Raw genomic sequence first — 26,883 nt, 5'->3', positions numbered from 1 at the left:
CAAAACTCGATAATATTTGAGTTGAATACGCATTTGAAACAGTTATATGAAGAAGACTTCCATATGCCAAAGATTTAATTATCAAAATTTGGTTTTCTCGGAGTTCGGAGCTTAAGTCAATGTTAGAATTTCGTTGAACCAGGAATCGCAATACTGAGACATTTAAAAAAATCAGTTTTGAGCCAGGTGAGTGTTTTTTACTGATTCCACAGTCCAGAATGCGCTAGGCAGTATTTGATATTGCACAACACATTATTCTTACATTTAGTCCTTTTCCTTGTCCGTACAATGGAAGTTCTTGAGCCCACAAAACAACTTTATCAGATTCCAGATGATCTTGCACTCGAGTTAAATTAACATCGGGATCTTTCGTACCGATTGTTAAATACTCCTGACGACTCGTACTATATTTCGGCCACTGTGTTGGTACGGGCTCTCCAAGGTTGGGATCCCTAGACATTGAAATTGTGAAAAACAGGTTAACAAAAAATAAAAAGAATTTCGGGAAAGGGCAGATAATTAGTGCTGATATGTTATGAGATTAGTTATAATCAATGTAAAATTTCACATTATCTTAATAATTAGGTTGATCACTTTAACTGAAAGCTTCATTTGCATTTGTACTGTATATCACACACACACATACACGCGTACACATGTGTACACATACATGCAAATGAATTCATTTTCTTCATTTTTTTCATTTTATGTAAAAATTAACATCATTTTTGCTAAGGTCTGTCGACATTATTTTTAAAATTGGAATCATTACTTCAACTGGAAGCTTCTTTTACATTCATAATGTGTATACCACACACATAAACACACACGGATAACTCATGGGCGCGCACATATATCTTCTTAAATACACATAAATTATATGTGATATGGATCTGTCTTGTGTCCTGGCGTTTTTTCCTTTAGGTAAGCAATTTTAATCGAATGACCCAGTCTCTCACAACTTACCTTTATTTAGCTATATTCGCCATCCAATTTTTAAGCTGATAATTTTGGAAACGGTTCAAATTCAAATTTGGGGTTCTAATGTGTGCGCGTGACTATTTCAGAACGTACCAAGCAATTTTGAAGTTTATTTATCTCGGCTATATAAGTGGTCAATTTTTATTCGCTAATTTTGACCTTAAAATGAACTTGAGGTTAACAGCATCACATGTCTTTCAGTAAAATATCCTTTAACTTTTTATTTAAAACGTTCCGTTTATTACAAAGTGCGCTCGCCCTGGAGAAACGTTAGGCAACTGGTCGTCGATAAACCATAATTCACAATTTGCCAGAAAAACGAATTTTGGCGAGTATCCAACAAAAATGTTTTTTTTTACACGTTAAGCTTTAAATTGCTTTAAATTATTTCGAACTATACCCGCTCGTATATACTCGATAAGCTTTAAATTGCGTTCAATTATGTCGTAGTATACCCGCATCGCCAATTTTAGAGACGATACACATGAATTTTCAATCGCTTGACGTGATGCAAAGTGCACTCGTTGTTCGCACTGAGTCAGGCTTTTCACGCACAGACAATGGTATGTGGGATAAACCCAACATAGACATAAACAAGCTCGTGTACACTATGGGCTTTCATTAGCTCGAACGGCAACTAAGAGTCCGAAAGCGGCACGAACCAAAGAATGACTTCCTCCAAATCAAAACACCATACTACTAAACTAAAGGACGAGCAGTATACGTCAGCAGTGTCAAATGTCGTGGCTGATGAAACCGTTGATCGATTTAAGACAGAAATCACCACAGTATGTAAGAGGCTACTTTATTTTGAAAAGACAGGAATCTTTCTGATTCGACATCGAATTTACTACCCCATGGGCGGGCGTGGTATTCTAGCACGAGATACCATCATAATTAGGAGTAACACTTTAGTACCAGCCACCCGCGCTCACGAAAGTGTCATCTTTAAAAAAAAAATGTAAAATTGTGGTGTATGCATACAGCAATAGCACGCTCACCCATCCACCAAAATTACGTGCATTTGTGGATCTGGTCGTGCAAATATCTTGGTGTTAATTTTTTTTTACTTTTTGTTTTTTATTTATTTATTTTATTTATTTTTTTGTTTAAATTTATTTAACAAACTTGGTTATCATTTTCACAATGAGTGATGTTCTTGTTTTACTACGTCCATATTGGTGTACACACACTACTGGAGCACCAAATAGTCTATTAAAATACTTAAATTTCAAAGTGTTTATTCTCGTTATCTATATCAGCAATCGAAAACGAAATTCTCATCTTACCCTGTTTTAGCAAAATTTGTCCAATACGTCATAATTGCAGAACTTGTATCTCGATCCTGCTGAGTTGCATTTATAACAAACGGTAAACCAAACACATAAGGTAGTTCTTCAGCATGTCGCGCCCCACTTGCAAGCACTGGATCACCTCGAGGGTAGGCTGAGGGAATAAAAAAATATAAAGGTTTAAATAAGAAAGGAAATATATATGTGGCTTAAATAGTTAATTTACCAGAGGGTTATTCGTAGCGATACTAGGTAACAATTTGTAAATTGAATATAAAAATGATTTTTGTGACTATTGCATTTAATAAAAATAATATTGCATTTAATAAAAATAACTATTTGATTTGAATATTTTTCAAAAATTACGTATAGTTGAGGAAAAGTTATTTTACAATTTTTATACTGTTCGTTGTAGCGACATTGTCATAATTTTATTGCCATATTTTACAGTCTTTCGGCGTATGATTTTACGATCTTAAACCCTGTTTTGTGGTGGTATTTTAAAATATTTACAGTTTTATAATCGTGAATTTACCCAATTTCTGTAATGAATTTTCTATTTTAAGTGATTCAAGAGTCTTGCTGCACATGAACATGAAAGTATTTGCTTAATGTATTGTCTGACCAATGCCAAGACACGCCTTCTACACGCCCATAATTTTTTATCAAACTTGAAATCCATTTAGCTGGATATTTATAATAGTAATATTTTTTATGAAATTCTGATCAAATAAACGTAAACTTTTTACAGTGCAGCGAAGAGTGAATAGAAACAAAAATATTTTAATCAAAGAAAGTTGCAAGACATCAACAGTGTCAAGTTGTTCTGTGAACTAGCGATTAATAAGAAAATGCATTTTTATTTTCGCATTCAAAATAAAAATTACACAGCAAATCAAATTGAAAATATCATTTTTGTAACAGTGTCATTAAGTATTTGTCCATATGAATAAACATGGCCTACCTGCCCCCGTTTCAATCAAAGCATCGCTCGGTAATTGCGTGAAATAATACTGATAAACGTTCGACTCAAATTTATCAGCCGCAACATTTGACATATTTAAACCCGGAACAAGGAAGTCAATATCTCGAGTGACATTCAAATATATTAGCTGCCACTCGTGACCTGTTGTTGGATAATTTGTCTGATCTAGATAGTTGTACATAACAACTTCTGTTATCTGAAAAAAAAAATTTCATACGGCGCACTTATTTCGCTTCAAACAAGGTCTTAAAAAACGAGATATATAACGATAATAGTTTAATGAGTAATGAGATATTGATTATAGAAAACTCGGAATTTTTTCGGTTCGCATTACCTATTCAATTTTATTAAACCCTTCATGATCTGGTGAACCCGATACCTCCACATTTTGGTGCAACGCTTGACAAAACTACATAATTTAAATGAAAGATGTAAATTTGAAGTTAGTGGTAATTTTTTGACAAATTTATATTCTTCATATTATATAATATTTATTGTCAAACGTTAATCATTTTTGTGTTCAAAAAATTTTTTTGATCTTAAATTATCTTTCTATATTTTAGCAACAAACCTTGTCTGGATCTTCAAAAAATGGTTTGAAAAATGTCGTCATTAAGTTTACGAAATCTTCTTCAGTTTCAACAGTACGAACCAAGTCAAAATGAACCGTCGTATCAAATTCATTCACACCCAGTAAGAAGTCGTACCTGGAAATTCATGAGATAAAAACTGTACAGAATGTGATAAGAAAGCAAGATAGGACGGTGGTGGGGTTAAGTCAAATTGGTGGGAGCTAAGTGTCGTCAGCGAGACTTTCGCTGTTTAATACTATTTCTATTTCAACCGAAGTCTCAACCCAAATCTTATTTGTGACGGTTATAACGAAGGTTATAGCTTTAGCATGGAGACTTATACGCCAGGACGCGCGCGAAACAGTTGTTCGCACAAAAGATTTTAACCAATATGACGACTGTCATTTACTAATGTTAATGTTATAGGATAGTATCTCGCTGCATATCAGGTATTGCTTGCTTAGACCTCGTTCGGAGCGACATTGTGTGTACCACATAAGGTATAAAGATAAAATAGACATATTATGCTATGAAACGAATTGTGTGGAGAAGAATATTGAAAAAAAAAAATACAAACCTTCCTTTCATGTCGTTTATCAAATCTTGTGACGTCACCATTACGTCAGGGATGTCTGTGAGAAATACGTCATCATCTACGGGAACCCAGGGTGGGCCTATTTCTAAACTAGCACTTGCAGGGTATGATCCTTGATATTGCATAATATCCTCAAAACTTAGCTCTCGTAAACATTGAACTCCGAGGGAGATAGAAAAAGTCGGGCAGCCTGCCTCGCGCATAAGTTTTTCAGCTTGATAACGAGGGTCGGAATAGAACCCCCACCATGAAAACGGGAACCCACTTTGAGCGATTACCCTCTGAAACAATTTGTTTTTTCCGTGATTCAGGGGCGATATTGCTTGCATAAGTACGGATACAGATCCCGCTGATTCCCCAAATATGGTAACTCGGTTTTTGTCTCCTCCGAAGTTTTGAATGTTTTCTTGCACCCACTGGAAAGCGGAGACTTGATCAAGCATTCCGTAGTTGCCAGTTACTTGATTGTCACCTGGAAAGAGCAACTGTTTATGGAGGGGTAATCATATGGGGGTAAGTTTACTCCTTGAGGGTGAATTTGTGGCAAGAAGTTCGCCGTTTTCTCGTTCCACGATTAGGCTATCCTTTCATTTCATCGATGTTTCCCAACTGGAGAGGGAAAACCTTTCCAGGGCAGAAGTTTCTCGTTTCTGGGGAGCAATTTAGCTTGGCATGTACTGTATATAGGATAACTAATATTTTTTAGTTTTTTGTTATCACTATAATACCTATCTCTATGCACACATTTTGGCGCTACAGAGGTATGTGTACCACTACCAGGTATTTAATTTTGTTCGCCTATTTTACATCAAGTTGTATAAAGGGACTGAAACCTATGGGCAGGGGTATGTATTCACTTGGCCAACACAGACAGTCCTCGAACTCGTAATAAAACTAAAATAAGAAAAATCAAAACAAAACTACGTCTTAACCCTAACCTGGTACACACGCTACGGGAGTACCTACATTTTAACTAATTGTGCATAGCCATGTCTAAGGGTCCATTAAAGAGGTTTTTCGTTTATATCCCTTTTCCCGTGCATTTATCGTAACAGCCAATTTTTATGCCTAAAAGTTTTATTATTATTTGGTTAGTATATATTACATCTTACCCGTACTCATAAATCCCAAAGATCCCAATCGATAGTTGAATATGACAACAATAACATTGTTCATCAGAGCAAGAATTGTTCCGTCATAAGAGTCTGCGTTACCGAATCTGTAAAATGAAGAATAAATATACTCGTATTAAAAAAAGATTGGTGATTTTGTGACTACAGAAAAGTTAAATTTATCTTTATTGCCGAAACTCGGTGAACATCACAAATTAATGTCAAACGAGCATTAGCGGATTTTTCGGGGCTCCTGAAGTATGCGAACCAAGATGGCGGACATCGGAATGTAATATGTGTACTAGGTTGGGGTTAGGCCATAATTTTAGGTATAAATACTACGGGAGGCTTTTGACTAGTCTTCGAACTGATAATAGGACTAAAATAAGGAAAATTGGAAAGAAATTATCGCCTAACCCTAACCTGTTACCCATGTTACGTTCCGATGTCCGCCATCTTCGTTCGCATACTTCGGGAGCACCGATTTTTCCATTCGATTTTTGTAATAATGTACAGTACTGCGAAATTCGAATGTGAATTACTGATTGGAAATGTTTCAATTGTGACATATATTAGTGATTCCATTATACATTAACTATATCCATAGTTCTCAAACTTTTTAAGTCGCAATCTTTAACCAAAAAAATGTAAATTAGCGAGTTCGTGGTGTGGTGCAATGTTAACATAATGTCCAGCTATTGGAAATATTCTTTGTTATTTTAAATGTAATCCCTCGGTCCAGCCGTTAGCCAACAATCCGCAAACAAACAGTGCAATTTCGTTATCATCGTCCTTATCAGCGCGTGGACATTTCACAGCGTTTATACTGTTGAAAAAAACACATTTTCAAGAATTTTATCGTGACAATAAGTTGTATTGTTTCCAATGCGTCTTGTAACATTCGACAAGACATACTCTACAATTTAACAATAATTCAATAGTCTGCCCCCTTGAATTAATGACAAAATTTATTGCGAATTTTTGCACGTTTTTAGTGGTTGAGTTTTGCGCGTTACTTACATCATGCAAAAATACTGAATACACAAAATTTTAAACGAAACGTTCCGCGACTTAAAACTTCTCATATCATAGAGTGCAATGGTAAAATGTAAAATTAAAGGCATAAATATATATAAATGTAACAATTGTTACAGGAACACAAAAATTCAATTATTCAAACTCAAACCCAAAAATTGTAAAATAACTTTTCCTCAACTACACGTAATTTTTGATGCCACTCACGGAAGGTTATTGTATTCAGGATCACTTCTATCATCAATAGTTTATTTAATCAAATATTTGAAGAGGTCGCAGGGTGTAGCCTTTCTTACAGCCATCCTATTTCCTAACCAAGCCACAATGCTAGATAAATTTACACGGCCACACACTGGCCGTATTATGTACCGAACCTTAGGGGTAACGAATGTATTTACGCACGAGTGAATGTAAATACAATTTCGTAACATGATTTAACGCAAACGACAATGCTTAGTTTACACGCACAATATAGTGTTTGTTTTTATGATGTGCCCTTATTTTTAAGCTAAGTTCTATTTTCGTATTTTTCTTATCGATGGGAAAATAAAACATCAATTAAAAAAAATATGTACGAGTAACATTGGCGCTCTATATAACATTGTGCTATATTCTTAAGGGTTCAAGTCTCAAATGCTGTAAAGTTTGGTAAACTGGAACTGTTCGCAGCTAATTAATAGTTGATTGAATGATAAACATAGGTAAATGAACTAAGAGATCCAGCCGTTTTTATTTTTTGTTTTAGACTAATAGAATCCATCATCATATACATCTGTGACAGAAATTTTGATAGCACTTTTATATTTTGCAAAATAAGAGACTCACTGAAATCCACCCCCATGCACAAAAACCATCACAGGGTAGTATTCCGACGAAGGCGCCCTTGGTACATAAATATTCATATATAAGCAATCTTCTTGCCCAGCTATGGTTGAATCTCCAAATCCTGGTTGGGGGCAGTACGGCCCCATTTTTGTCGCATTTCTCGCTTCGCCACTGTCACTCCAACCTGGATGAGGCTGTGGGGGCTTCCATCTCAACGGCCCCACTGGGGGGGCTGCGTATGGAATGCCTAGATAGGTTTCTGTGAGTAATGTAGCCTGACCTCTAACCTTACCGGAAGCTGTATCGCGAACAACGTCGAATTGTGCACAAGTCAGTGCAGTCCAACTCATAATAATGAAACATAGAACTGAAGGTTTGCTCATTATTAAAATATTATTTAGGTATTAAATATATTTTGACTATAAAACAATGAGTAATAAAGAAACAATATATATACATGGGAGAACACCTTCTATTTATAATTGCAAATTGTATACAAAACTTTGTATTATTTTTCTTATAGGTTTTCGGGCTGTGTCTAATAAATAGGAATATAAATATAATCTTACTGCTTTTCACTTTTGCACAAATAATTCGAAAAGCTAAAACTACATTGTTTTAGAAGGAAACACTTTCAAAAAAGTTCGAAGGGTGTACGGCATCGATAGAGTGGGTGTAATCACAAAAAATAGCGTTGATACATTACCTTTCGCGTAGTTTATAAAAATTTGCAATTTCTAACAAATAAAGTATAGCACATGTGTATGTTTAATGAATAATTGTCCTGCTTAATTTCTACGGTGTTCAATAGCGTTTCCTAAAATGTGGTTGCATGCTTATCGCGAGAAATTTTAGTAATAATAACCTCATCTGATTCTAGTACACCTCAATCATGAAATAGCTATTTAGAAAGACTGAAATCGTTGGTGTTAAGTCTAGCCAGTTATACAAATTCCGAACAATGTGAAGGATGATTGTGCTTGATGTTTCTATATATCTTATGGCACAAAAATAGTTTGTCTCGTCGAAGCAAACAGCTTGGCTACACATAACACACTTTCTCTATCGACATTGTAGAATTTTTTGTAGAATCATTCTCTCTCTTTTTGAATACCGTATTTGCTCGTTTTGTAGCCCGGGTCCAAATTTATTTACCCAACTCACTAACCGGGGCCTAGTTTATATTATTAACAAAAAACAACAAATCAAAATTTGTATTTATTCAGCATGTACCGTTATTTTTTTCATCAAAGCTATCACCCTCTTCAACGTCAATATTGAAACGACGCACTTGGGCGTCGCGACGCCCAGTTTGAGAACTGCGTTGTTACGTAATCAATGCTATCTGTTATGTAATTGGACGCCTGAGGCGGTAGGGTTATCTATCAGCGCTTAAAATTCAACATCGTTGTGACCAAAGCGCTTCCTATTTCCTATTGTTCTTTACCACTGAAAAATCAGCTTTCACATCGGGCGGGTATTCAAGCGCGCCCTTAATCAAGATCGGGCGGTAAAACGAGCATATATGGTAAATATAGTGAAATCGGATATGGATGTAAATATTTTTTATTAAACTATGTCCTTTCTGTCACACTTGCTAACAACTCGTTTTATTGCCAACAAAATAATGTTCCACTCATTTTGCCGATTTAAAACTCGCCACCTGAGACAAGGACTTTTACTCACATACATGCGCACAAAATTTCCAACCGAATTTAAATAATTAAATGACCCTCATAAAGGTTTTAATTTGCGAAATTTGATACGTCCAAAACACATATTGTGTTTTTTTTTGTATAATGTACGTTCAATATTCACTTTTGTCAATAACAATTTCAGATACGTTTCTGAACATAAATAACAACTTACAAATCAGCGCAGATTTGAAGTAACTATACGCAAGCAAGTGAGACAATGCGCGTTTCGTCACTAAACCAATCGTAATAGCCCCGAATTTTTTATTCTCGTGCAAGAGCGACCGAACAAACACGACTTACCGCTTGTGACCTCTGGTGGACACGATTCATGGGCTAGGACAGTGGTTCTTAAACTTCTTGGTATTGCGACGCCCTCCAAAAAATATGGCCGAGCTGCGACTCCTCGTGAAAAATGTCTGAATACCTTTCAATAAGAGACCTCTTTTACAGTGAGTTTTATTTAAATTATGCCTGAAGAGAACTGATGGGGTGTCAATATTAAATAACTGTTTAGATTAACGCGCAGACGAAGTGCTGAACAACGCTTGATGTTCCCATCCTTGTTCATGAAAGATTTAGAAATGAACGGCATGCATGACTCGATCTGATCCAGCCTGTGCGATGTCATAATTGGAACAGTATTGAATGATCCGTGATGTTTGTCAAGTCACATATAGATAAGATCAATCGTTACAATAATTAATATATTGTCATTTCCAGTTCTCAAGTATGATTTAAACGAGAATAACGAAAATTTTGACCTTTCCTACGCACCGCAAGTACAAATCCGCAAAAGAAGAAAAGTTTTGCGACGCCTTATCAATATTGAAACGACGCACTTGGGCGTCGCGACACCCAGTTTGAGAACCACGAGGCTAGGATATCCCGGGATAAGAAAGTCAATCACTTAATTATATGGCAAATCACGGGATTTTGTCTGGCTACTACAGTAGTTCATGTCGGATATAGAAACCGCTACTCGCTTCAGATGTGGGAGCTTGGTGTTGGAGAATTCCGTAACCGAAAAAGCAATTACTCTACGGCCATCAGGAGTGGGGTTGGGATTTCGGGGCAAGTTTTTGAAATCCCGGTATCGGGATATCCCGGAATTGAGCCGTATAATCCCGGGATTTTTCAGGATTTGGTTAAAAAATTGAAACAAATTGCATGACAATGAAATCACGTATTTATTTCACGTAATATTGACGCAGAATTATTAGAGCAGTGGTTCGCAACCCTTCTTTATATCGCGGAACACTATATAGTTTATAGGATATTGGATAATTTTGCTGCTTTTGGTTAATAGATTTCGTGTTTAAACTTAAAGTCATTCTAATCTTAAAATGAGAAAAAAGCTCTTAATCCTAAGATACGTAACAATTAGACGTCCCATATACCTATAGGTTACATGACGATATCGCGTCATGCCCTGAAGATACCAACACCAGCATAAAAGCGATCATTCGTTCGTAGAGAGAAAGGATAATGATGGACAAGTAATTAACGAACTCGTGCGGGCTTGCAGTGCAACTTGGTATTTTTTTTGTCTGGTTTATCAGTCATGACTTGACACTGTCTTTTGTATTTGTAAATTATACAATTGCAATATATGTATTCGGAACCAGAAGTATGTCTTCATCAGATAAAAAAAACAGAATCAGACAGCAAACAACAGCGAATACAGAAATAATAGCGAATACACATTTTATCCCCTAAAAGCTCTTGAAATATTCGCGGACACATACCACAAAACACGAACATTTTTCACCCATAAAGAGTGCGATGGTCGAACGCGAACGAATGGTTAATAGTTACCATTGCAATTGTGTTCTTACATTAATGTAAGTAAGAGCGTCTTCGGATCACCTGACATTATTGTAGAAGGGATCCGCAACTACTTTTTAGCGCGACCCAAAAATAAATTTTCTAATTTCTCGCGACCCAAGCATTTGGTAAACATGTAATTAGGTATCGATTTTAAGACTATTATTGACACTAGCAATTTTATTGTACAAAATTATATGAAACTTATCACATAAAACCGTGAATAATAGCGTTCGTTATGACTAATGCGAAATATTAGCATTGTGTTTTGAACACAAGATATCAATTCGAGGTTTAATTTGGGAGACAGCAACTCTAAGATTTTCTTCTACTTTCAGCCTTGATCTGTATTTGTTTCTTATGTATGAAAACGCAGAAAAGGTCTTTTCACATAATTAGGTATTTTCAAATGGCAACAGAACATTCATTGCGGCAGCTGACAACTCCGGATATTCATTTGCAACTGGAATCCAAAATTCAGCCAAACTTGTTTTGCCATCAAATGCGATCTTCAACCCGCAATCACTTGACAAGTCATCGAATGCTTCAATTAAATCCAATGATAGATGTTGTATCTTTGATACTGAGAAAGGTGATGATATCCAGTCGTGTTGCTGTGGTGTTGTGTTTTCGGGAAATATTTATTAAACCACTGCGAAAGTCATGAAGATGACTGATTATGGACTGTTTCACAATGTTTTGACTGAACTCGTTTTCTTCGAAAAAAACGTTCAGCTCAGAAAACATATCCATTCTTCCATTTTAGACTCGGGCAGTCCAGTGTTGAATTTTATTTTTGAAAGCTCCGATCTTGTTATTTGCTTAAGATACTTTGTCATTGTTTTCTTTTCGTTTAACAATTTTTTTTTCTAATCGTCGGAAAAAATGTATTGGTTTGTCAATGAATTTTGGATGCTTTGCTGTAGGATGGCGTTTCAATTTTACTGCTTTCCGGCTCTCATTGGCAAGAATATTGGAACAAACAACACATTGAGGACGTGACTCATCATTTATAATTTATATGAATACACGTGAAATCAAGCTTTATAAATTATTCTCTGTACTTCCGCTTATAAGGATGGTTTGAGTGATGTATTTTTATCCGATGAGGGTGAGGAGATAAGTCTTTTATCGGACGTTGATCTCCACTGCTTGAAGACGCAAAGATGTTTGAAGGTGCATGCGCTGTTCTGTTCTCACTTAATTTCTCCTTTGTATTTTCCGCTCGCGTTTTTTTGGAATACTCTTCCGTAACTAGTTTGTCAACATTATTTGTGACTAAAACTACCTTTAAAATTCTTAACCCCGCTAAATATTGAATTTATTCAAGAACGGCTTACAATAACAAATGTAACAGCACCCTATCTATTTAATTTAGAATGGACAAATCTCTTCATCTGTCTTTATCAAGCAATTCCACACGGCTACTGCTAACCTCGCATTGCTACCAAACAACACAATTGTCTACGTAGTAGGATAGTACCAATTAACAATGTAAACAAGGACGTAACGAGAATATCGGTTGGAAACCGAAGACTTATCGATCGATAGTTAGGGAATCCCCCAAAACAGAAAATGCAGTTTCGATTCATCCGCTCTTGTACCTTTAAAATTCTCTCGCTTTACAAAAATCTAGATCACTATATTAATAATTGATTGATAACTCGCTAATTATACGACATAATTCGCCCAAAATCAATAGGCTTCTAGTCCGAGATAAGATGAATGCACATGCAAAATCTGGAGCAGATTCAATCCCACTTTCGTGAGATATCGCGTGCATCTAACAGACACACACACAGACAGACAGACAGACAGACAGACAGACAGACAGACAGACAGACATACATACATACATACAAATACCTATCAATATACTTACCGATCTTAAGATCAATAAGTAATGAATGTTTCCCCGACTTTCGATCCACGCAAAATTCTTCCGCTTTATACTCCACCATTGCAAAATTATTGGTACTTATTTCAAGAATGGTTTTGCGAGGTGGCGCTTATAAACCGATTTTTTATGTTTCAAACTATCATTTAAATTCAATACATTCAACAACCTTTCATTTAAATGTGCGTAGAGAAGTTTATCACAGCTATTTCTAGATTAATTTTTGATTACTGCAATTAAAATAAAACTCCCACAGAACAAAATGATTAATGAGTTATTTGATTAGGACTTACATTTACCAAAACACAACTAAAAGCTGACAAATAGCCCGCGAAACCGCCAAAACGAAGTAGGCTAATATTCACAACCACGAAAGACTGTCTGAATGACAAAATACCTAGGAGCTTCTGAAACGTTTGTGTTACGTAAAATTTTGCACTTTATGCTGATTGGCCAATGTTACGGCAGTAAATAAGGAAGTTTATACTCGGAGAAACACACATAATTAAATCAGAGATTTATAAAGTTGTTATACACAAATACGCTACACTGACGGGATGCTCATATTTATGGCAAATTTAACGTGTTTTGCGACCCAGAGCGGAGAGCGGAGATCCCGTAGTTGCGGACGGCGTATTCTAAGATTGGGATTGTCAATTGAGTATGTACGTTATTTTGAATATATATACAAGTTATAATTTTTTTTTCTTTATATGATACCGTCTCACCAGACCAGAATGGCAGTTTGGTTACCCCTCTATCCACTCGAAATCCGTTTAAAATAACTATAATTGGTATATCTTTAAAATAGTTTTCAACTGCTTTAAATATACTTTATTTTTGGAAAAATTTATTTTGTGTTAGATTTCTATATAATTTGAGTTTTCAAGTATCAAAAATTGTCGTCGTCACGTATCGTATTTTTCTTCAACCGGAGTTATTCTTGAGTTTCAAATTCTGTCATTACTGACTCCGCCCACCACTTTTTTGTGCGAAGTTGCCGCGCACTATTGTTTATTTATACGGTATTGCTGTTTGACGCGGAGGTTTGTTCGTAGTTCAGTAGTTCTGTAATTTCTAACCAAATAGAAGAATATTACCTAAAAAAATGGGCGGTGGAGATGAAAGTGGGTCTGGTAGTGATAGTGAAATCGAAGAAGAAGATCAAGTAGTTCGAGGAGGGGGAAGAAAAAGAGGGAGAGGAGGTGGAAGAGCAATGGTAAACTGAATGTTTTCATGTTATTTTGACACCGTACAATTTCAGATTACTGGATTAGCTTAACTGATAATTCGCAGCCATGACAGAGGACAGTAGGGCACTGTTGAAGCCCTTAATTTTCAATGGCATTTGTCATAGGGCAGTAGGGTGGTGTAGCCAGTCTGCGGACGATTTCATTCAAACCGCTCTAAAACAAAAACCATTATTTCTAACCCGCTAATTTATAATCTAATTTTTTCACGGTAAGTGCATCGGCATTTATTCTACACGCTAAACCTCGAATTCCCTTTTTACGACCAGGGGTTGAAGCTATACAAACCACCAAAGTACGACACTCTAAAGACGTATTTACAGATTTAAGAACGAACGACCAGTGTGCGACTACGGATTTCAAGCCTTGAACATAGTTTCTGCTGCGTCGAGACTAGGGCATACGCAGCCATGCATGAAAAAAATGGGCTTCTAATTGCATTTCTGACGCCATATATTTTAAGAACACTGTTATTACGGAACAAAACTTGAAACAAAGCACCGCGTCACAGCAATCAAACAGACTAAAACACGGTGGTCGCAAATTGGTCGACAAAGATCTCATCGACGTATTGGGCGCACCCTCCTATTCCCCATTCCTCATTCCTATTTTTTTCTGGGTACTTTTCTCATCTCAGTTGCTAGATAAAAAATTTTTTTTGTGAATAAAAATCAATGTTCTTTTTACAGCAAGCTCAAAAAAGGTCAAAACAGGACAGCGATGTCCCTGCTACGTTATTTGAAGTTGTACGACAAGGAAAGATGGCGATGACTGCTGTAGTTGACGATTGGATCGAAGCTTATAAGGTTGTATAACGGAATATTTACAAGAATCTCGATGACTGACGCATTGTGCTAAGCATTAGAAATATGATTGCGATTGCACAGTATCTGTGTTACTGAATGGTAATCGGACGACAGGCTTTGGTTTGCCATGTGATTGGACATGACTTGTGATTGTGATTCTTAGCGAAGTATTTATTTCACCTTTTTGTGACTGAGTATCAACGAAACTTGTTGAGTCAAATTAATATCATCTTGTGATGGCAGTGTTAATCTTCATTTGCTTTTGCTCGTAATGCACACGCAAATGTGGCAACATCAAATATAATAATCATTGCAGAGATATTCCATATTCACAGAGGGAGAATGCCCATTTAAAAAAACTGATGGGTATACCCATCATTGTCCCTCATTTCCGATATTTTCTGATCCAAAGCTATTAACCGCTTGAACCCGGCAAGCCGGTTTACCGGCTTGTTTGAGTACGCTCTGTGCCCCGGCAAGCCGGTTTACCGGCTTGTTTTTCGTGTCGGAAGGAATCAACTTTATGATCTCGTATCTCAAGAACCACAATGAGTATTTAAATAAATTTTATATTGCATGAAAGCTTGTTATTGGGAGTTGGGACTAATTATATTGTAAATATCGGTGCTCTAATATACGATGTTTCAGTAAAATTGGCAATTTGAAAGTGCGTATGAAATTATTGTATGATAAAAAAATTTTAATATAAAAAATTTCGACTTCTCGCCTAAATAGCCACATATTCAATCGGCAATATATGTGGAGAATTTGAATAGCTTTTTATATACGTATCCAAAACGATTTTACGATGAGCCATTCAAATTTTATGGCCAAATATATTAGATTATCTGTAGATTTAACAGCGACGCTGCGTCAAAATGATGTTCTCGTTGAAGAGAGGCTACGTCTCGTCACGCATAACTTTACGTATATTACGCAAATGCAAATAAACGTGACGATATCCGCATTAACGTTACGTCGAGATGTTATTATTCAAATGTCCGCAGGAAGTAATTAATTAACCCGATGCTACGCATTCAAAATTCGCACTACGCTTTGACTTTGACTGCCCGCTCAAGCCCCATTAGGTTGTGGTTACGTATACGCAATATGAACAAGATTTGGATTTTATTAGCAAATAACGGAACAATAAAGACCATGAAAAATGTATGTACATAAAAGACTGCTTGCTAAAATTTTTAAATTGAATATTGCACTTTGTTGTGCCCGGAACAATGAAGAACATGAAAATATTATGCAGATAAAAGACACATTCTAAATCCAATATTGCACTTTGTTGTGCCAGTTATACCAATGGTTGTTCGTTACCTATACATAAGTACTCATTACAGTATTTGTACATATATACTGTCTCGCATCGTTTCAGCAACGCTTTGTCTTTAGCAGCTGGCTTGGTTTTTTGGCAATAATGTAAATTTTGCTGCATATGACGCATCTATTATTAGAACTGGCGTTTTGCGGTAGGGTATCTAGTTCTGGCGACGCATATGATCTCGTTGGAATAAGAGTTGCTCTTTCTGCATTATTAGTTCTCTCAGATATTGATCCATCCACTTGCTTCGCCTAACATTCGTACAATCAGATATTTCGATCTGCAGAGCAGGCAAGTACTTATTTTGGTTGATATTTGAACAAATACTGATGGGCGAATAAAACATTTTCCACCTGAAATTTTATATGACGATATTAACTTCCCTTCACTTCGCTATTACTGCACGCATTACTCGACGTCGGTACTTCAATCCATACAGGGTTAATATCATATTGAAACTCGGCGACCGATGTCCCGCTGAGAACGTCCTCGTGAAAGTTATCTTGCGCATTTTGCCACGCAATACGTTTCGAACGTACTTATCAACATCTTCATGACGGTAGTCACGTGATCGGCTTTTGCGTAGCTGCGTAATCAGTGCGTCATGGCCGCTTATCGAAGTTGTTCACCCCACACAATGATACACAATTGAATATTTAAATATAAAATTGGTTATATGGCAGCCCCAATAGTAATTCGAATATCAACAAAAAGCTCACAAAAAACTCTTTATGAACATCAAATATTGGCAGTATATTTTGTACCAAAGTAACAAAATTTCAAGCCAAAACTCACATACATGCAGAAAAATCACTGTTAGATTAGGGTCAATTTTATTAATTTTGACAAAATGTATTTCGAAATGGAAATACATTCTGAATGCACGATAAAATTTCCTTTCGATTGAAATGTCACACAACGTGCTACCTATAATTGGTTAAAAATTATAAGCGTGCCAAATAGCCAGTATTTAGACTTATTTTATTTTTCTACCAATACGGCGCCGCGAACATACAGGGTGAGCGAGTAACTTTGCTCAGAGCCGTCAGAGTTCAAAGAGTTAATAAGCCAAGCTCAGTAAAAATGAAAATAAGCTGGGACGCCTAATGAGCCAAACCCAGAAAGTCAGGTTGAAAAATTTGGACTAAACAATCGACTTACTAACAAAAAAATCCCATATATTTTATCAATATATAATCAATCTACCTTTTCAGGCTGATCGAAATGAAGCTCTTCTAGATTTAATTCAATTCTTCATCAATGCGTCTGGTTGCAAAGGAACTGTAACTCCAGAAATGTTACGTGAGGCCTCAGAGGGATTTCAAGACGTTATTAAAAGAATGACTGAAGAATTTGATGAGGTTTGATTAGTCATATTACGAGATAAAACGTTGAAGCGTTTATCATATGCTGGAATTTAAAAAGATAAATGTGTTCAACTCATTCAACATTTGGAATTTTTAATACCTAAAGATGATGATTGAAGCAACTGGAAGGCTATAACTAGAACGTAGGGTGGTTAATGTAACTGCTGGTCGTTTACGGCTTCCTCCACCACCAAGTCCACGCTTCCGAAAACAAATAACCAACTAATCCCATACCCGACCTGTACTGGTAACCGGACATGAGGCCGTGATTCTCTGTATGGTTAAGTCGTCTCATCGACTTTCCTCTCCCCCGAGATGAATAACTATATCTTATCCTACAACTCAATTTCTATTTTTTCTCTCAAAGTCCTATGAATCCAATATTTCTTGATTTTAAAGTTCATATTACATTCTGACATAAGTTTTGTTCCCAAATCGTTTGCCAAATTGTTGTTTTTGTTCATATTGGGATTTAAAAATCGCTTAAATCTGTAACAGATCAATCGTTTTAAATCTTCAGGGAAAGATTTTTTTTTAATTTATCTTATGAGATCTTTTATCCAATATTTTGCTAGTTACTTTAATAATTCACGGGTACACGTTTATAATAATATGACATTGTTCGGTACAATTGTATTAACCTTCAGCTGAAAATTGGTTATTATAGTTGGTTTACTTGTGTTTTCATAATTTTTTCTCTTAATTCACAGGATAGTGGGGATTATCCATTGATTGCATCTGGACCAAATTTTAAGAAGTTTCGTTCAAATTTCTCGGATTTTGTTCAGGTAAAAAATAAATATTTCATTCCCTCCAGTATATTTTCTCGTAACTGAAGTGGAAATTTCAAATTATGAGTATTTATTAATAAATATATTCTTAATTTGGACATGTTTTTAAAAAAGATATGAAAAAAAAATTGTTTATGCACTAAGTTTAACTATAAACGATGATTCTCAAAATGCATATTTTTGAATGAAACAATTCAAAATCAATTCAAAAATTAAAAATATGAATATAATTTATTTTCGATTCAAATATTTGATTTGTTTTGAACATTTCTCGACACCCAACTCTCGCATTGTCTCGAATATAGAATCGGTATTCTAAGCAAAGTATTTTTTTCGTTATCAGGCTCTCGTACGTCAATGTCAGTATCAGATAATATACGATCAATTTATGATGGATAATGTATTGACATTACTGACTGAATTGAGTAACTCACAAGTACGGGCTTTCAGACATACTTCCACTCTTGCTGGTAAGAATTGACTGATTTTCTCAATAACTGTAGGTTTAATTGCAACAAGAAGGCTATGCTCAAATATATGGACACGTAGCGCCACCCAGTGGCAATAATTTTGATGACGTCATAGCGAAAAAAAAAGTAATAGCCTTCTGGAGAAAAATTTTATCTTTAACCACTGAAAATATCAAAGCAATTGGTCTAGTATTCGAAGAGAAAAGCGATAACAATAACAACAAAATTTTGAAACGATTGTTATGGCCACTAAACGTGTCCAAAAAGTAGGGTGTTGTTGAAGATTTGACTGCAGTGGAGACAATTGTGTGCATTAGGGTTGCTAGGTTCTTTGCTGCTGTAGAGAGGTCTTGTTACACAATTTCCTGCACTTGTCCATGCATTTGAAACAAATAACTGGTTAACTATTCCCAAACATAGACTGGTCATTGGACAAGAGGCCATGGTTCGCCATATGATTGAGCCGTATCACCCTGCCACTTTAACTCTTTTTTGAAAATAAAATTTTAAATGTGGGATGCTGAACATCTTTCTCTCTGCCCCCTTTTGCAGCGAAGAGCATATAGAGGTCAATTTGCTTGAATTTTGAAATGCAGGAAAGTTGAAATAATCAATGATTTACTTTGATCTCTAGTTTTACTTCACTTATAAAGTGAGTTATGCTTAAATTTAAAATGGCAAATATAACTCATTTTGACTTTGTTCTGTCCGCCCCGACTTGCTTGCTTAATAATGAACTCTTGGTAGCTGTGTGGTACACTATGTAAATTTATGGATCTGCATATGAGAGAGAGTTGGTTTGTTGCTCTCCTTCGGGATCAGTAGTTTCTCTATAAGAACAAGATGTTTTAAAAAATTTGCTTAAATTTTATTGATCTGTTACCTATCGATTTTAATCCGTAAGTATGTTGATAGGTATTTGTATGTCTGTCTGTCTGTTAGATGCACGCGATATCTCACGAAAGCGAGATTGAATCTGCTCCAGATTTTGCATGTGCATTCATCATATCTCGGACCAGAAGCCAATTGATTTTGGGCGAATTATGTCGTATAATTAAAGAGGTATTAATTAATTAGTGATGGGACACAAGGTGTCACTATGGAGTAAGAGCGCTGTTTTGGGGATCCCCTAACTTTCGATCGATAAGTCTTCAGTCTCTGACCGATATTCTCGTTTTTTTAGCCATGAAACTCATGACAGCACTTGTGAATGTTGCACTCCAGTTGAGTGTGAGTTTGGACAATACTCAGAGGCAGTACGAGGGAGAGAGAGCAAAATCTGCAAATAAAAGAGCGTCAGAGAAGTTGGACATGCTCCTCGAAAAAAGAAAAGACGTATGAATGGTTTTATGTTTGAAATTATTATTTAAATATCAATGTAGGAGAATGATATGGCAAACTGTCAATTATTGTATAGTCACTAATTCTCGATGTGGCTCGCATTTTTGATTTAAATTAATCAAAGACATAATTACCATGAATAAATTCCTGCATGTCTATTGATATAAATCAATGTTTTATTGAGCACATAAGCAGTTCAAATGAACCCCAAATAACATAATATAAAGCCAGACAAAAGCAACATGTTGCCTCTGCTGTACCAATGTACTAATGACCTCTGGAGACCAGCAGTATGGCAGTATTCGTACTCAGAAAGTAACACTTCAGTGGTTTTATTCATAGGTCTATTATGATTATATTGATGTCAACATTTCCAATAATTCTGAATTTTTCATGAAATTTTTTTTATTGAAAATCACCATTATATTATTCTGTAGCTTGAAGATCAACAAACTGAGATTGAAAGCATGCTTAATGGAATCTTCAAGGTTTGTACATTTGAGTATGTTGAATGTTATTACATTTTTTTATACAATGCTTTTTTACTTCAAACGAGTCTCCGTACAAGCATCCATTTTGTATCTAACTATATTTAAAGAACTACGGTACTATTTTAACTGCTAGACCGAGGCTTCTCATGTATCTTTACCAAAGATCCGTAAACAAAATTTCGAAGTTACTGATGTCTGGTCTTTGCAGAAATTATATTTCAACATCCTTAAATGTGCACTTTTTTTGCGCTACGGTTCTTTTCTTATATTCTCAGGTGCAAATATCAATGAATTATAAAACAAAAATATAGGTCAGAGACCGAAGGCTTATCGATCGAAAGTTAGGGGATCTCCCAAAACAGCGCTCTTACTCCATAGTGACACTTTGTGTCCCATCACTATTTAATTGATAACTTGCTAATTATACGATATAATTCGCCCAAAATAAATACGCTTCTGGTCCGAGATATGATGAATGCACATGCAAAATCTGGACCAGATTCAATCTCGCTTTCGTGAGATATTGCGTGCATCTAACAGACAAACAGACAAATACCTATCAACATACTTACCGATTAAAATTGATAAATAATAACCTTTGAAACTATGAAAGTCATTTAATAAAAGGAAACCTTCACATATCCAATGTTGGGTCAATGATCTAAAATAAAGAATGAATACTCGGAACTCGGAAAGGCCGGCCGGATTCAGACCACAGTTGAGTTGAGAAGCTCTGTGCTAGGTCACTGAATAATCGCGCCTTTTTTGCACATTTGTCAAAATGTTGTTGCCATTCGGACACACTGCTATTAAAACGACACAGTAGCACCATTGCCGACCGGCATAGTGTTTGAAGTTATATCAGCTTAGTTTTATTCCAGCCCTCCATATTTCTGTTCTTATTTGTTTTCAGGGAATTTTTGTTCATCGTTATCGTGATTTCATTGCTGATATCCGAGCATTATGCATGGAAGAAATAGGGGTTTGGATGAAAATGTTTCCCAAAGTGTTTTTGACTGACAGTTACTTGAAATATGTTGGATGGACTCTTCACGATAAGGTAATTATTATTTGTGGTGATTTGTGTCTAAAAATGCATTAAACAGCCTTGACATTTGACCTTGCTGTTTGTCCTTTAATAGCATCGTGTTTTGATTTGAAAGTAATTTTTTGGTAAAACTCTTGAGGTAATAAAATTGTGATAACCTAACACAGTAATAGACAAGCTCGCACATTTAGGCTTTTATTATTATTATTAAATCAGCTTTTTATTATATGTAATAGACTAATTAATGGGTGAAATTTCGATGCTCCCGTAGTATGTGCAACAAGATGGCGGACACCTGAACATAGTATGTGTACCAAGTAAGGGTTAGGCCAAAATTTTATTCCAATTTTCCTTATTTTAGTTCTATTACGCGTTCAGGGAATAGCCAAGTGATTCCCATGGTGTTTGTACCTGAAATTATGGCCTAACCCTAACCTGATACACATACTACGCTCCGGTGTCCGCCATCTTGTTGCACATACTTCAGGAGTATCAAAATTTCTGGGTAAAGAATGGAATTTATCATGCTGGAGTGGTATTTTGTAATCAGCCGAAGGTGCATTCTAAAATTCATCCAAGCTGAAATCATATTTTCAAACTAAGAAGTAAGAATCAGAATTATAGTTAATAACACTTCTCTGAGTCAAAATCTTGAATTCTACCAAGTCAAAATTCTAAGGATAATAGAAATTCATCTTTCAAAATAAACTCAATTCAAAGCATCGAGTTAAGTAAGCACTCTCAACTCAGAATTAAAAAAGCATTCATATGCCGAAGTTTTCGGTATCAAAATTTAAGTTTTTTGAAGTGTGAGTCTAAATTTTCTGTAGTCAGAGTTGAAGAATCTGAAGAAGATCAAGTCGGGAGTCAATTTTTTTACTTTGCATCTCCGATTAGCATCATTTATTTTTCTCAGCAAAAAGAAGTTCGTATGAAGTGCCTCATGACGTTACAAGGTTTATACAGAGACGATGAAATGACGAAGGATTTGAAATTATTTACAAGTCGATTCAAAGATAGAATTGTGTCGATGACATTGGATAAGGAATACGATGTTGCAGTTCTGGCTATCAAGCTCTTGATCTTAATTCTTGAGTAAGTATGGCTGTTTTGGGGAGATTAGAGGGCTAAGCTGATCAGAAGACTTAATTATATGAATGCACATTTGGTTGCCAATTCGACTCTGTGTGCCCTGATTCAAGTCCCAATGCCACCGAACTGCATGAATTCAAAAAATAGTAGTTTATCACATTTTATCAGAGGCTACATATACGGCGCCTTGTTCAAGGTTTATTAAACGAAATGAACTGTATTTCGCTATCAACATTCATATACTGGCTTGCATGTTATCCCTGCCATCTAGTGTGCAACTGACAAAGAAATTTGGAAGGTTATTGATTAGAATCCCAGGCATGCACGGGAGAAGGTGCCGGCCCCCCTTGCACTTGGGTCTATATTGTGTGCTCTAATTCAAATTGCATTTTGTTCTATGTCAGGCGAATAAATGTGAGGTTTTGTTTGTGTAGATATAAGGTTTTGTGAACCTCAAGTAATTATTGTTTCAACTTTTCAGTCATTGTGGATATGACACTCCAGTTTTGTCTTCAAATGATTCGGAAAGTGTTTATCAGCTCGTGTATTCTGTGCATCGACCTGTTGCCATAGCTGCCGCGGAGTTTCTCAACAAGCAATTGTTTGCAAACAAGGTAATGTATGGAAAATTTCATGCCAAATACCAAAAGTTTTAGTACAGTACAAGCCTTCTATAATCATTGTTAGGAACGCTTAGTACACTCGATGTTTTTTGAGTTCATTTGAAGACGCTCCAGAAGTATGAGTACCAATATGGAGGTAGCTAATTTTGTTCGCCTACTTTGCATCAAGTTGTGTAAAAGGAGTGAAGCATATGGGCAGTGGGTATATTCACTTGGCTAACACAGGCAGTCTCAAACTCGTAATAGAACTAAAATAAGGAGAATCGGAATAAAATTAAGGCTTAACCCTAACCTGGTACATACACTACGGGAGTACCCATTTGAAAAATTTGATTTCGAATGTCACGGTTCAAAGTGGAAAAAGTATTTTTTCTGTTTTAACAGGAGGTGACTCCAGGATACACAAAACGAGGGCGAAGAAGAAGTCCAAATGCTCCTCTCATTACTGATCTCGTCTTGTTCTTCATTGAGAGTGAGGTAAGAGTTCCTCCTATGCTTTGAAAAAATTGAATAATCACTCAATAAGTTTTTTATCAACAGAACAATATTCAAATATAGGTACAAAAATGAAAAACTAGGCCAGCGCAATGCTAGCAAAATTGTAACCAAATGTTAAAAGCAGTTTAACTGAATGTCACGTGTCTGAGAATTAGAGAATATTTTAATCATTCCCAAAATCATACATTCAGAACATGTTGATTATATGTCTGTCTGGGTTCTGGTGCCGAGCAGAGAACTATACATATTAGTAGCTACTTGCCCAGAGTCTGTTTCAGAGCAAAATCATTTTGCTAGTTGTTATTAACAATGTGCAATGCAATTGGTGCTTCTCTGAACATTGCAAGTTGCACCTTTGGCACTCTGTTTTAATTCCAATGTAATTTCTTGTTAACAAAATTTCTGGCTGCTCTATTTGTCAAGAATCTGATTCATAGCAAAAATATTTCTATAAATATCAACGGGTTCCTGTTCAGTCTTGTTTTCAGCGAAGCTATTTTACTATACAGACACATGTCTACTTGCCCAAGGCCTGATTCAGAGCAAAATTCAATACAATTAAAGTAGCCAGTTCCCATGGCCTTGTCCAAACTTGGCATCTTTATGTCATTGACTTGTCACGTCAAAGTCAAAGTAAATTTTCCTTTTCATTCAGCTTCATGAACATGCGACCTATCTTGTTGATTCTCTGTGGGACGTAGCTTCGAATATGCTCAAAGATTGGGATTGCATGAGTGACTTACTCTTAGAGGAACCTGCCAACGATAGAGATCAAATGGACTCAAGACAAGAAAGTGCTCTGGTTGATATCATGGTGTGCAGTGTGAAGCAAGCAGCCGAAGGAACACCTCCGACTGGTAGACAAGGGTTTTCAAAGGTAAGAATGAAGAGCCATGAATGTCTTGGTTTGATCCAACAATGGGGAGGGTCGAACCACATTTTCGAAGGACTCAAGTAACTCTCAGGCTCTACTAAAAACCACCAGAGACTGCAGAATTTTGGGGCGAGTCAAAATAGAAAAAAATCAAGATGGGTGTCTTTTGAATAGGAATGATTTCTCGCACTTAGATTGATATGAGTGTCCTTTGTTTTTGAGTTTGTGCTTTTGAATGTAACTTTGCTTAAAATGAGCGTCCTTCCATCTGAGTGACTGTTTTTGCGTAACTTTGTGCCTTTTTCTTAGTGAGTGCCCGTAACTTCTGAGTCAGTGCGGGCATTCAATTTTACTCTGTATGAATGCCATTGTCTTTCAGTGTACTACTGAATGAGCTACTTATGTGTAACTTCACTCGGGAAGAGTGTCTTTTACTTCTGAGTACTCACATATAAGCTCTTTTAAGATGATTATCCTTCACTTCAGAGTGACTACCTGCTGAATCTTGACTCAAGATGATGAGCTGTTTGTATGAATTAAAAAAAAAAACTCAAATTCTATCATTAACAATATGAATTCTCTAATCTTCAATAACAACCCTTTACAGAAACTTGCTACCAGAGACAAACGAACTGCTTTAGAAGACAAAGTCCGTTTGACTGAACTTTTTATTGTCGCTTTACCCTCTTTACTCAACAAATATCAAGTTGACAAGGAAAAGGTCACCATGCTTCTACAAATCCCAAGATTCTTTGATTTGGAACTCTACACAACCAGCAGGTAAAAGTTACACAAAGATTAATTTAAAGACGATATGGGCCATATTTTGTTAGTGCAGACTTTCGCAACTGGTGAGAAATTCCTTTTTGGAGGAGTAAGAGAATTTTCCTGTTTCTGGAGATAAAATTTCACTTTGTATGAGTTAATTTGGTATTATTGTGATACATATTTACTCATTTTAAATATTCGATTTGAATAAAAGGCGGAATGCTACTTGCGTATATCGCTAGCTAATGATCCACTAAAGCAGTGTTTCTCAAACTTTCTTGCGCCTCCACCTCAAAAATAACTAGCTAACGATATCCTACAAATAACAGATAGTAAGAGAACCACTGTGCTAGACCATCCCTCCTAATAATGGCTACTCTTTCGCTTAGTAGAAAACTAATTTCAATAATATCAATTTTAGACTTGAAAAGCATTTAGAAATGTTGCTTCGACAAATGTCGATTATCATCGATAAACACACAGACGCAGATTTGTTGGAGCAAGCTTCGATGACTTATCATAAGCTATGTGACAATGACTACACAATGTGCAACAAAGCACAAGTTGAACGACAGACTGTCATCGACACTTGGGCTGAGAATTTTACTCTGGCTTTAGATATCTTCAAAGATGCGGTAAATTGTTATGCTGTGTTGAGTTTATTGGAAATAATGAAATAATGATTCACATAGCGAAGGACAGTCGTGATTATGGCAGTCATGCCTGACTGAATATAAAAACAGTGTTCTCACTTCTAAAAATAAAACTAAAAATAACAATTTTGAATGAAATATCGAATCTCATACTTGGGGAAATTTCACTGTTTTGTTTGAATTCATTGAAACATCGTTTTTATTCTCTCAAGCGTGACTGACCGTTTGTCCTTTGTCATGACCGTTTGATTTAATGTTAAATATTGACAAAAACACTTTTTAATACAGATCAGTTTTGTAAATTATTTATGTAATTTCCAAAATATCAAAATTTTCAGCATCGGTTGTAACTAACCAAACCAAAAAACAAGAAAATGACCCGTGCCTCGAAATCGAATCAAATTTTTTCCTGTTTTTCAGACCTCCGACTCAACAAATGGAGCAGATGAAGAAGAAATATACAATGTAGTGCAAGCATTGAAAAGATTGACACAAATCTACATGCATAATAACATATTGTCTTGCGAACTGCATCCCAGTGTGTCTTCTATACTGCAGATGTATCAAGAAAAACCTGATTCTGTCCCAGAGGATGTGAGTCTTGTTTTCAAAGTTTTTTTAAATAACTTAATAACTGGCCCTGGTTGACAGAGAAAATCAAAA

General features: G+C 35.9%; 2 protein-coding genes across 4 annotated transcripts in view; one reads left to right on the top strand and one right to left on the bottom strand.

Annotated features, from left to right (window-relative positions):
- The window catches only part of LOC120335134 (uncharacterized), a 31,091-nt gene extending 23,280 nt beyond the window's left edge, over positions 1-7,811 (bottom strand). The window contains exons 1-7 of one of the 2 annotated variants that reach the window (XM_078112787.1): positions 7,398-7,811; positions 5,538-5,644; positions 4,408-4,897; positions 3,830-3,965; positions 3,238-3,454; positions 2,271-2,427; positions 263-452 (exon numbers count right to left, since the gene is read on the bottom strand). In XM_078112787.1, coding sequence (XP_077968913.1) covers positions 263-452; positions 2,271-2,427; positions 3,238-3,454; positions 3,830-3,965; positions 4,408-4,897; positions 5,538-5,644; positions 7,398-7,780 — 1,680 coding nt within the window. In that variant the 5' untranslated portion in view covers positions 7,781-7,811. Of the gene's footprint in view, positions 1-262; positions 453-2,270; positions 2,428-3,237; positions 3,455-3,829; positions 3,966-4,407; positions 4,898-5,537; positions 5,645-6,779; positions 7,256-7,397 lie in introns of those variants that run through there. The other variant, XM_078112789.1, reaches the window with a different exon arrangement.
- Positions 7,812-13,827: 6,016 nt separating this feature from the next.
- Positions 13,828-26,883, top strand: part of LOC120335135 (cohesin subunit SA-2-like) — a 31,618-nt gene continuing 18,562 nt past the window's right edge. The window contains exons 1-15 of one of the 2 annotated variants that reach the window (XM_078112772.1): positions 13,828-14,034; positions 14,755-14,871; positions 17,419-17,565; positions 18,282-18,359; positions 18,706-18,832; positions 20,016-20,167; positions 20,611-20,661; positions 21,578-21,724; positions 22,629-22,807; positions 23,286-23,418; positions 23,812-23,904; positions 24,581-24,802; positions 25,407-25,579; positions 25,989-26,202; positions 26,641-26,814. In XM_078112772.1, coding sequence (XP_077968898.1) covers positions 13,924-14,034; positions 14,755-14,871; positions 17,419-17,565; positions 18,282-18,359; positions 18,706-18,832; positions 20,016-20,167; positions 20,611-20,661; positions 21,578-21,724; positions 22,629-22,807; positions 23,286-23,418; positions 23,812-23,904; positions 24,581-24,802; positions 25,407-25,579; positions 25,989-26,202; positions 26,641-26,814 — 2,118 coding nt within the window. In that variant the 5' untranslated portion in view covers positions 13,828-13,923. The remainder of the gene's footprint in view (positions 14,035-14,754; positions 14,872-17,418; positions 17,566-18,281; positions 18,360-18,705; positions 18,833-20,015; positions 20,168-20,610; positions 20,662-21,577; positions 21,725-22,628; positions 22,808-23,285; positions 23,419-23,811; positions 23,905-24,580; positions 24,803-25,406; positions 25,580-25,988; positions 26,203-26,640; positions 26,815-26,883) is intronic. The other variant, XM_078112779.1, reaches the window with a different exon arrangement.

The sequence above is a fragment of the Styela clava genome, chromosome 1 (assembly GCF_964204865.1).
Source record: "Styela clava chromosome 1, kaStyClav1.hap1.2, whole genome shotgun sequence".
NCBI lineage: Eukaryota > Metazoa > Chordata > Ascidiacea > Stolidobranchia > Styelidae > Styela > Styela clava.
The sequence above is the reverse complement of the archived record's forward strand: the minus strand, read 5'-3'. Positions and strand labels throughout refer to the sequence as shown.